This window comes from Cherax quadricarinatus, unplaced genomic scaffold (genome assembly GCF_038502225.1).
Source record: "Cherax quadricarinatus isolate ZL_2023a unplaced genomic scaffold, ASM3850222v1 Contig901, whole genome shotgun sequence".
Lineage (NCBI taxonomy): Eukaryota > Metazoa > Arthropoda > Malacostraca > Decapoda > Parastacidae > Cherax > Cherax quadricarinatus.
The window spans coordinates 48985-61630 of NW_027195927.1; the positions used below are offsets into that span (position 1 = coordinate 48985).

The 12646-nt window shown below is 42.0% G+C and overlaps 1 protein-coding gene across 1 annotated transcript in view; it reads left to right on the plus strand.

Moving 5' to 3' along the window:
- Positions 1–12646, plus strand: part of LOC138851531 (uncharacterized) — a gene marked incomplete at its 5' end in the record, with an annotated part of 111911 nt that overhangs the window by 42403 nt on the left and 56862 nt on the right. Inside the window, one exon of the mRNA XM_070080743.1 lies at positions 658–872. Within this exon, the coding sequence (XP_069936844.1) occupies positions 658–872 (215 nt within the window). The remainder of the gene's footprint in view (positions 1–657; positions 873–12646) is intronic.

Genomic DNA, 12646 nt, shown 5'->3' on the forward strand with positions numbered 1-12646 from the left:
GTAAAGGACTGAACCAATTAGTCAGTGACATCAAGCTGGTAAATTGTAAGGTTTAAACTACGATAAAAATAAACAAAATACCGCAAGCAGATTTTATGTATGCAGACGATTTTCATGAGATAACTATTTTGATTTTACAGTAGAACGTAAATATAAAGCCATTAACTGCGGTGAAGAGAGGAAACAAGAGATTCCTGTGTCAGACCATTAAGAAATGAGATGCACTGAAATATGTTGGGGTTCAATATCTATGAGTGAAGTTATGGAAACTGGAATAACTTCAGTTGAATTTAAGACCAGGTTCAACAACGAAAGTGGCCAGTTCAATGAGTCTTGGTTAGACACAACTAAGGAATGTTAATTGAAATCTTGTTCAACAATAGATGTGGAACAATTGTGCAAAGTAAAGATGGAATGCAGAAGTATGTGACGCTTAAGATTAATAAAAGTATTATGGTAGTATGGTAATTTTTAACAAACAGATGAAGGAGGTATACCCAACTTTATCAATGAGCTTTTTAGTAACACTAAACAAGGGAAATTTTACTCCAAATATGTAAATTAATTTAAATACTGCCGTACTTAAAATATAAATTCATAGTTATATCATTATTTCTAATACAACTTTGTTAATCTTTGATAATTTCTTACAGTTAGTGAAGATCAGCAGGTGACAACACCGCAGATCAACAATATATCCAACGTGTTACCAGCAACTCCTCTCATCATGTCTGGTAAAACTAATAGCCAGAAATTTTGTAACGTAGATAATCCTCCGGCCAACAACAGTTGTTACGGTGACTACTGCGAGTGTCTCCATATGTACAAGATTCCATTAGGGTCAATTGTTGATCTGGTATTGATTGACGAAGGTTAGACACCAAATATACATTTTATTCTTTATAGTTTGTAATCAGTATATAAAATGACTATAATTAAAAATAATAATTCTGATGTGATGACTAATAATGATATTAAGCTTGAATAAGAAAAAAGAATTATTATTGTTTACCTAACAAAATAAATTTTAGTTATAGCTCTAGTTTCAGTATTTAAAAATAATGGACAGTAAAACTACAACCCATATAATGGACCGTTTATTGTGCAACTGAAGGTAATATTTTAAATGTTCATTTTAGTAAGGGAAAACGCAATATAAAAATTATCGCTTTTCACAGTTTATTTTATTATGGAGCGGGTTATATGTTCAGATAGTGTTTATATATATATATATATATATATATATATATATATATATATATATATATATATATATATATATATATATATATATATATATTTATATGCAGTCACATAAAAACCAAGCCAAGCAGAAACCAGACCTATGTAAGTTCTATGTATTAGGTATCTACAGGCATGGAATATCTGGAAAAGCAAGTGGGACGTGCAACTTTGACCACTCCAGAAAATGTCGTGCTCATATGACAACAGGAAGATGCTACCTCCCTTCCTGCAAGCTTTTCCACCCTGAAATGTATCACTCTTCAGTTCAGGAAAGACACTGTTATAACTTATATTACCAGGCGCACCACATAAAGGGTACAAGAAGTCACAGAACTTCCAGACCATGATATAACCTGGGTAGTCACAGCCACTCCAGAGAGAGAGTTTTTTTTAGCACAAGGAAGGAAAAAAAGCTGGCAGGAAATGACAGAAATCGTACACTAACTCCGATGATTTCTGGAGTGGAGTCACAGTCAATGGCCTCCACTCGAAAACAACAGATATTAGTGCCAGGATAAAATGCCCTCCCAATACCACCAGTACCACCAACACGACGCCATTCATCTTTGCAAATATACAGCAACGAACAACAAAATACCTTTCATCCGTGGACTGCTTACAGAGTCAAACACAAAGATCGGTGTTTTCACAGAGACCCACATAAAGAATCACCTAGACAATGAAATATGGATCCCGGGTTATAACCTATACAGATCATACCACGGGCGGGAATGAACCCGCGGTCAGAGAGTCGCAAAACTCCAGACCGTCGCGTTAGCCACTGGACCAGCTAACCACAATAATATTCGTCCAACTAGGTATATTTCTACACCCTAGGAAGGTTAGCACAGGCACCACTGTGACCACAAATGCAAGTGGTATGGTTTGTTTGCAATCGTGTCATTACGATTTCGTGTGTCAACCTATACAGATGTAAGAGAGTGACCTGACAAAAGGGAGGAGGGTTAGCCTGTACGTCGCAGAGTCACTGATATGCTCGGAACTATCAAATGCCTCAAATGATGTAGTTGAAATCTTGGCAGTAAAAATCGAGAACCGAAACTTGGTCATTGCGTTTATTTACAAGCCTCCGGATGCAACTTCCCAACGATAAGATAAGATTTCGTTCGGATTTTTATCCCCGGAGGGTTAGTCACCCAGGATAACCCAAGAAAGTCAGTGCGTCATCGAGGACTGTCTAACTTATTTCCAGTGGGGTCCTCAATCTTGTCCCCCAGGATGCGACCCACACCAGTCGACTAACACCCAGGTACCTATCTGCTGCTAGGTGAACAGGACAACAGTTGTAAGGAAACGTATGTAGGAAGGAAATGTATCCACCCGCCGGGAATCGAACCCGGGCCCTCCGTGTGTGAAGCGGGAGCTTCAGCCACAAGGCCACCGGACCACAATTCCAGGAATAGCTTTTGAAAATTGATCACTGTCTGGAAAATCTTCCAGTTCCTGCCCCAACATCTTGCTCCTGGGAGATTTCAGCCAAAAGGCACCTAAAATGGAGGAATGTAGCAAATAATGCTGTAGCAGAGATAACCCCAGGAGGCAGCCCAGATGAAAACTCGCACACACACGAGATTTTAAATCTCTGCACCAAATTCACCTTAAACCGGCAAATAGTAGAGCCAACAAGATTGGAGAATACACTGGACCTCATCTTCACTAACAATGATGATCTGATATTATATATTACCATATCAAAAACAATATACTCAGTTGGCCCCAGACCAACAAAATGTGACCAATCACGAGGGAGCCTTCATCAAATTCAACTTCAATAACAAAAACATAAGGTGGGACCAAGTCAACCAGGTCCTAAATGATATAAACTGGGAAGATAGCCTAAGCAACACGGATCCAAACCTGTCTAGAACAAATTAACTCCCTGGCACTTGATGTATGCTCAAGGCATATTCCTTTAAGGAAAAGGAAGAGAAGATGTAAACTAGAAAGAGAAAGACGCTCCCTACACAGGCGAAGGTAAAGAATAACAGAGTGGATAAAAGAGGCCAATATGTCTGTAATACGCAGGGAGGCACTGGTCAGAGAAATAGCAAACATTGAACTAAAGCTAAAGGAATCTTACAGGAGTCAAGAAATGCAGAAAGAACTAAAAGCCATAAATGAAATTGAAAGAAACCCAAAATATTTTTTTTTATACCAAATCAAAGTCAAGAGTAACATCCAGTATTGGTCCCCTACTTACACGAGATGGGTCCTACACAGATGACAGCAAGAAAATGAGTGAGCTACTCGAGTCCCATTATGGCTTGGTTTTTAGCGAGCCGCTAACCAGACTGAGAGTCGAAGACCTCAATGATTTTTTTTATGAGATGGACACAGAATTTGATAGATTCAAACCGATCTGATATCCTGACGTCAAACGACTTCGTAAAGGCGATAAACGACACGCCCATGCACTCTGCCCCAGGCCCAGACATATGGACCTCCATGTTCATCATACGCCTGTAACATCCTATGGAGAGTAAGCATGGACACAGGGGTCGTCCCACAGCTGCTAAAAACAACAGACATATCCCCGCTCAACGAAGGGGGCAGTAAAGCAATATAAAAAAAACTACAGACCAATAACGCTAACATCCCATATCATAAAATCTTTGAAAGGGTTCTAAGAAGCAAGATCGCCACTCATCTAGATACCCATCAGTCACACAACCCAGGGCAATATGGGTTCAGAGCAGGTCGGTTCTGCCTGTCCCAACTACTGGATCACTATGACAAGGTCCTGGATGCTCTAGAAATAAACAAAACACAAATGTAGTAAACACAGACTTTAAAAAAGCCCTTGACAAGTGTGATCACGGTGTAATAGCGCACAAAATGCGTGATAATGGAATAACAATAAAAGTTGGTAGATGGATCTATAATTTCCTAACAAATAAAGCACAAAGAGTAAAGTCTGAGGCACTACGGTGAAAAGCTCTGTACTCACTCCCATCTTGTTCCTCATCCTCATATATGATATAGACAGGGATGTAAGCCACAGCACTGTGTCTTCCTTTGCAGATGACACCCGAATTTGCATGAGAGTGTCCTCCATTGAAGACATTGCAAGATTTCTTTCAATGTGCTGCACAAAATAATATGAAGTTTAATGATGAGAAATTTCAATTACTCCGATATGGAAAACGTGAAGAAATTAAAACAATATAGGAGTTTACCTGGAGAGAGTTTCGGGGGTCAACGCCCCCGCGGCCCGGTCTGTGACCAGGCCTCCTGGTGGATCAGCGCCTGATCAACCAGGCTGTTGCTGCTGGCTGCACGCAAACCAACGTACGAGCCACAGCCCGGCTGATCAGGAACTGACTTTAGGTGCTTGTCCAGTGCCAGCTTGAAGACGGCCAGGGGTCTGTTGGTAATCCCCCTTATGTGTGCTGGGAGGCAGTTGAACAGTCTCGGGCCCCTAACACTTATTGTATGGTCTCTTAACGTGCTAGTGACACCCCTGCTTTTCATTGGGGGGATGGTGCATCGTCTGCCAAGTCTTTTGCTTTCGTAGTGAGTGATTTTCGTGTGCAAGTTCGGTACTAGTCCCTCTAGGATTTTCCAGGTGTATATAATCATGTATCTCTCCCTCCTGCGTTCCAGGGAATACAGGTTTAGAAACCTCAAGCGCTCCCAGTAATTGAGGTGTTATATCTCCGTTATGCGCGCCGTGAAAGTTCTCTGTACATTTTCTAGGTCGTCAATTTCACCTGCCTTGAAAGGTGCTGTTAGAGTGCAGCAATATTCCAGCCTAGAAAGAACAAGTGACCTGAAGAGTGTCATCATGGGCTTGGCCTCCCTAGTTTTGAAGGTTCTCATTATCCATCCTGTCATTTTTCTAGCAGATGCGATTGATACAATGTTATGGTCCTTGAAGGTGAGATCCTCCGACATAATCACTCCCAGGTCTTTGACGTTGGTGTTTCGCTCTATTTTGTGGCCAGAATTTGTTTTGTACTCTGATGAAGATTTAATTTCCTCATGTTTACCATATCTGAGTAATTGAAATTTCTCATCGTTGAACTTCATATTGTTTTCTGCAGCCCAACCATACAATACAACCATACAACCATACAACCATACAATAGAACAAAAAACTAATGTAAAGCATCTGGGAGTGATAATGTCATAGGAGCTCAACTTCAAAAACCGAAACACAGTATCAATCGCATCTGCTAGAAATATGACAGGATGGATAATGAGAACCTTCAAAATTAGGGATCCAAAGCCCATGATGACACTCTTCAGGTCGCTTGTTCTATCTAGGCTGGAATATTGCTACACACTAATATCACCTTTCAAGGCAGGTGAAACTGCTGACCTAGAAAATGTACAGAGAACCTTCACGGCGCGCATAACGGAGATAAAACACCTTAGTTACTGGGAACACTTGAAGTTTCTCAACCTGTACTCCCTAGAACGCAGGCGGGAGAGATATATGATTATATATACTTGGAAAATCCTAGAGGGATTAGTACCAAACTTGCACACGAAAATCACTCCCTATGAACACAGAAGACTCTGCTGACCATGCAACATTCCCCACAATGAAAAGCAGGGGCGCCACTAGGACAATAAGTGAAAGGGGTCCCGAGATTGTTCATCTCTTCCCAGCATACATAAGGGGGATTACCAATAGACCCATGGCTGCCTTGACGAAGGAGCTGGACAGGCACCTAAAATCAGTACCTGACCAGCCGGGCCGTGGGTCGTACGTCGGGTTGCGTGAGGCCAACAGTAACAGCCTGGTTGATCAAGCCCTGATCTACCATGTGACCTAGTCACAGACCGAGCCGTGGGGGCGTTGACCCCTGAAAGCCTCTCCAGCTATACTCCAGGCATATATATGCTTAACAATTCGCAAACAGGCGAAATTATTTGCAAATATTGTGTCTACGTCCACAGCAGGACTCGATCCTGCAAATTCTGTATCACTGTGGACTCTGATACAGAGTTTGCAGGTTCGAGTCCTGCTGTGGACGTAGAGACAATATTTGTAAATAATTTCGCCTGTTTGCGAATCGCTTTCGTTGTCCACTGCATGTGCAGGATTTGATGAAATAACTCCGTGGCTCCGTGGTAAAGTACTGTGGACCTGATACAGAGTTTGCAGGTTCGAGTCCTGCTGTGGACGTAGAGGATATATATATATATATATATATATATATATATATATATATATATATATATATATATATATATATATATGTCGTGCCGAATATGTAAAACTGGTCAATTAGCAAGAACTCGTTTAAAATTAAGTCCTTTCTAGAAATTTCTCTTATACGTTTAAAGATATAATTTTTTCATTAACGTTAATGTAAAAATTTATTATTTTGAACTAAAAGGAAATTAGAAAACTTACCTAACCTTATTATAACAAGAACAATTTACTTTAGCCTAACCCAACTAAATATATTTTAGATTTGTTTACAATAATTTAATACTAAACAAACACAGTGAAAAATATTTTTTTCGTTAGGTTCAGAATGATTTTGGCGAAATTATTGCATACACAAATTTTCACTTGTCCTATATGGCAAGATGAACGTTGCTATTTAAGCCAAGATCGCAAGTTCTGCCTATTCGGCACGACATTATATATATATATATATATATATATATATATATATATATATATATATATATATATATATATACGTGAGACCCCGCTGGTCACAGGGGCCCACTCTGACACTCCGTGTGTGTGTGTTTGTGTGTGTGTGTGTGTGTGTGTGTGTGTGTGTGTGTGTGTGTGTGTGTGTGTATGTGTGTGTGTGTGTGTGTATGTGTGTAGTGTTATTAATGAATTCAATTTCACTGAATGGAGTGTGTCACTTACCCGTCAGCTTCAGTTATAACAAGTGTATAACTGCATGACGTTGAGTTGGCAGGGGTATAATCTTTGCAATTGCTTTTTTTGTGATTGTGGGGCGAAGGCTGGAAATGACGATAGCAAAGCGTCTGATATAGGTCGAATACTACTTGGAGACACTGGCCGTTGCAGCTGCTTCAAAGGTGGTGTCCTACCGTAGTAGGTTTGCAGATGTTACATGGTTAGGTATAATAGTTAATAAGTTAAAAGGGAAGTCTCCATAAACTGGGGTGGTTTGAACTTATTGGGCATAAAAAGGTCCCGGTGTTACCTATTCATCTATTTCTTCTGGGAGGTCACTGAGGATTATTGGTCTCTCTGGAAATTATCATTGTGGACGAATCGTCGCACTCTCTGTTGGAGGGTCATTTTTTGGGTTCTGTGGGGAGGTGTGTTGATGATGTAGTCGGTGGTATTTGCTGGTTGGGGAGGGTTTTCTCTGTCTGGTATACAAAAGTTTATTTTTTTCATGTCGTATATTTGTCTCTTCTTTAGTTTATAAAGCCTTACATTTATTGCATCTATCTCCTGTTGGATGTGTAGATCTTCCATCCTGATTCTGTCTCTCCTCCTGGTGCCTGTGATGAAGTAGAGTGCTCTATTCTGAGCTCTTTGTAGCTGTAGCATGTTGGTTTTAGTTGTTAATGACATGGGTTCACAAGGATATTCTACAGGTGTGTCTTGATTTGGGAAGGGGCTTGATTAATTAAACCTGCATAGATTGCTGAGGCGGGCTTTGGCTAAGTTCACCTTTTCAGAGATGTGTGACGTGGAGTGGAGCAATATGTCTATCTTGTATCCCAGGATCTTGTTCAGGTTTCTGATGGTAATAGAGGTACCTCTGATGGGCATACCCCTCTTGTCCTCTATAGTTGTTGGAAAACATCCGATAGTGCTGATGAGGACTTTGGGTTAGTCGTCATTCTGCATTTCGTCTCTCAGTTTGCTGTCCTTCGTAGTTCCGTATTCAGTTTTTTTCTATTACCCTCGCATGCTTATGTTTTCCCGTGATGGGGGAAGATGACGCTACATGGATAACATCAACAAATTGGGTGATGATAGTATCATTGCACTCGGGTTGAGATAGATCGTTTACATATATGTTGAATGGTATCGGGCTAAAGCTCCAGCTGTCGGTATGAAAGGCTCTGCTGACTTGCCGTTAAGAGTAGGGATGATTCTTCTTTCTGATAAAAAGTTGTATATGAATCTGAGAAAAGTCCAGTTGTGGTCAGGAAGGTCGACAAGTTTAAATATGAGTCCGTCGTGCCACAGGCTGTCAAAAGCTTTGTTTACATCCCTGGTTGCAATTAGGACAAGGTTGCCCTCTTACCTCAGGCTGTCCACAGCATCAAAGATGATATTGATAGCATGTTGGGTTCCTTTTCGGGTCCTGAATCCAAACTGTTTTTCAGTGAAGAGATGATTGTACTCCATGTAGTAGTTTAGTCTGCTGGAAATGATTTCCTCAAGGCCTTTACCAGTGACTTCAAGTAATGAGATTGGTCTATAGTTCTCCGGTTTATGTTTGTCTTTATTGGGTTTTGCAATGAATATCATCCTTGCTGTCCTAAGAGCCACAGGAAAGTGTCTCGAGGCCAAGATGGCATTAAAGATTTTTTTTTTTATATTTTATTTTAAAACTTTATACATATAATACATAAATAGGTAGTGACAACCATATCTAAACCTGACAATATTATTAATGATCAATATTAATACTCAGCAACCCCACCAAAAATTAACCTATAATCACCTGCAATTAAGTACACTATACGTATATACCGAACTTCCACCAAAAAAGTGGAACGTATTTTCATACGTTTGCACTGACGATTTATGCATCAGTCTTCATGAACTGGCATTACAACAGGTAATTGAAACACGTATACAATGGCCTATGTCCGGGCTCTCAGAGTAGTTAAATTCTCGAAACTCTTCAAAGGTATAAAGTAGCACTAAATGCAAACCAAACACCGTTATTCACTCAACACTAACACCGTCATTCACTCAACACTAACACCGTCATTCACTCAACACTAACACCGTCATTCACTCAACACAAGATACGCCTTATCACAAAATAAGCTCAGGTCTGAACATTATCCTTTAACTCTATAAACATAAGACATACACAGGTCGTTCCAACAAAGCGATCTTGAAAATATAAATAATATACGATACAAATTTACTCATCAACTCCACACAAGTTAACACTATATCTACTTTCAAGTGACTGAACATAAATATGACTAACATACACATTATATGGGATCACTCCGGCACAAACATACACATTGTATTGGATTATCTAACATACTCATTATATTGAATCACCCATATATTTTTTCAGAATAAGACGTTCACAGAAAATATTCGTATTGTATTCATTAAAAACACCTTATATCATTTACATAATACTATACGTACATCCATTGAATACAAATAACATGAACATACAGTATACAATAAAAACACCGTATACAAAACACCAGTATAACACATACTACTGACTGTTGCATTACCGTTCACCATCCTACCCCAATATCCTACAATAAGAAAATTAAAATAACACTTACGACCCACATACACAAATAACCCGCACATAAAAGAGAGAAGCTTACGACGACGTTTCGGTCCGACTTGGACCATTGACAATGTATCGTTCCAGTCACGGTATTGTGCCTTTTTTGTTATTCACTTACGACCAATAAACATTTCTAACACATTACCATATATTTTACTTTATTGAAATCAAAAAGCCAGCCCATGCTGCGGTCGTGCCAACGAACTCAGTCTAATCAACAACTGGGCACACTTTTGGCACTGATAACAATCCTGACCCAAGATACACAGTATAACTATATCAGTACATATAGCTCTACATGTGTCTGGCACATTCGCCAGGTCTGGTGCGGTTAATCAACCACAAATCTCAACAAAGAAATATAAACGTTGCATAATGCAACATATCCCCTAACCATTTCTCTCCCCCAACGCCATGATGCAATAGGCCATGCACTCCACACACAGCAAAAAACGGTATACACATTACTTCACATGTTTCTATTGATTACCTTGCCATCCGTTCCTAGGGAGTAACAGCCCTCTCCCTATATGCACCACCACATCCACTCACACAACCACATTCACCACAACCACACATTACACTGATACACACAGCAACACACCCCTTGTGCATACCCAAGCCCGGAGACGAGCCCGTTCCATCCCCTGAACTTCAAACCCCCCCTATCACAACGCTAACAACGCTCTCCCATTCATACTACGATACCCCACTGAAAAAGCCTGGTCCCAGCTACTTCCATAAATCCCCATAACGTTCTATAAATGGTCGCCGGCAACACCATCTTGCGCACTTCCCAATCCCCATTCCCTCTCATCGCCCAGGATACAAAAACAAAATCTGCAATTATATACGTGATTGCACGTTGCACAGGCGCTTCTACGCCTCCCACATCCAGGCTTAATGCCCTCAATACATCATCCAACCCTCGTACTTTCCCCATCGCACATAAAACTGCCCGATCCTCTCCTTAGCTACCCTATCCCACCACCCCAATAAATCACCCACATCCCTACCCTCTCCCCACAAATCCTCTCACATTGTCCCGAAATACAACCCCGCCTCCTCCACCCCAAGAAGTCTCACATTTAACTTCCAATACCCTGGATACCTTTTAGGCAAGCTGACCCAATTCAAGTCCGCATAAATAGATCTATGATCCGAGTATACCGCATCCACCATATGCACGCTCATCACCCGCACACTCCTCGTTACATATAACCTATCTAGCCTGGCCTCATAACCCCGTGTATGAAACGTGTGCTCAACCATCAAATCCCCACCTCCAACAACATCCCCTAACCCCACGCCCAGCAAAAGATCTCTTAGGCTAACCAAAAAACACCCTGCCCCCCGTGGCTCCACATCCCTTCTACGTACTACACAATTCCAATCGCCGCCTACGATTGCTACCGAGGGAAGAGATCGCAAATAATAAATCAAAACATCATGCACAAACTCATTCTTCACCCGTACATCACGCTCCGCCGGCGCATACACACAAACCACTGCCAGTCGCTCACCCCTCCACCATCCATCTACCCGGAGTACCCTAACCTACTCCCATCCCTCACATCTAATTACAACAAATGGGCTCGTCTCCTGAATCAGGATCCCAACCCCACCCTTCAAACCTTCCGAATAAGCCACAAACACACGATACCCATCCACTTTCAAATCCCAACCAACCTTAAAATTATGTTCCTGCACAAACACTATACCTATGGCATAATGCCTTAAAAAACCCTGGAGCCATAGACGCTTCACATCCGCACACATCCCATTTACAGTCATACACCTGAAACCTTCGTGAAGAGTTTTACACACTGCTCTGGAACTCCTTTCACAGGCGCATTACCAGCCTTTCGACTTTTCCCACCACGCTCTCCACTGTGAGCGGGATTCCCCTCCCCCCAGTCGAACACCTGACCGGACACACCTGTGGCATGTCTACGCACCATGTCAACCCATGGTTTCTTCCCTGGCCTCTGTGCCGGGGTCAAGACATCATCTGAATCAGATTGCATTGCCGCCCTCTTTTGCTGAACACTCTCTTCATCCATGTCCTGCTCGGGAGATGCCTCGCAATGTATATCTGCCGTCACCTCGACCACGGTCACCACTCCCGACGAAGTGTCATCTGCAGTCAGCTGACTGCCTCTCCTCTTGCCATCACGCTCCTCTGGTTCTTTCACCGACTGTACATCATCCTCAGCTCTCGTCGTCTCCAAAAGCCTGTCAGTCAGCTGCTCCAAAGCCACATCACTCCGCTTGTTCTTCGCCACTCAGCTCGGCCTCCCCTTCCACCAAAGCGGAGACCACAGAGCCTACAAGCATTGACAGGCTCGACCCCACAGTCGGGAACTCTCTCTTCACCTACTCGCTCCAGGAAGAACTATGGCCATGTACAGATGTCCCGCTGATAGGCCCCACCTTCGGGTCAGGCCCCCGCTCTGTCCCTCTGTCTGCATCCTGTCATTGCTGCTGTCTCCCATATGGTCATAAGCGCCACATAGCCTGCAAGTCTTGCGCTGCCCTGCATAATACACCATCACTTGTGTCTGGAAGTCTTCTAGGATGACATACGATGGGATTGAATGCCTCAGCATCATCTTCAGGTTGAACGTACCCTCCAGCAAGCCGGTGTACGCCCTATCCGGCCAAGTATCTGCTGTCGCCAGGTGCACAGTGCCATATCGTTCAAAAACGTTCCTTAGGTCCGCCTCGTCAGCCTCGAAAGGCACATTACGTACCTTCACCCAGGTGTAGTGTCTCGACACATCAATGAGATGAACTCGCACTGCTGAGTTAACGTCCACACAGCCATCTTGATACTTTTTCACCAGGCATTCATACACTGCTGTTGATCGTAACTTGACGAATATCCAGAAAGCCCCGTTGAGCGATACACCGTACAG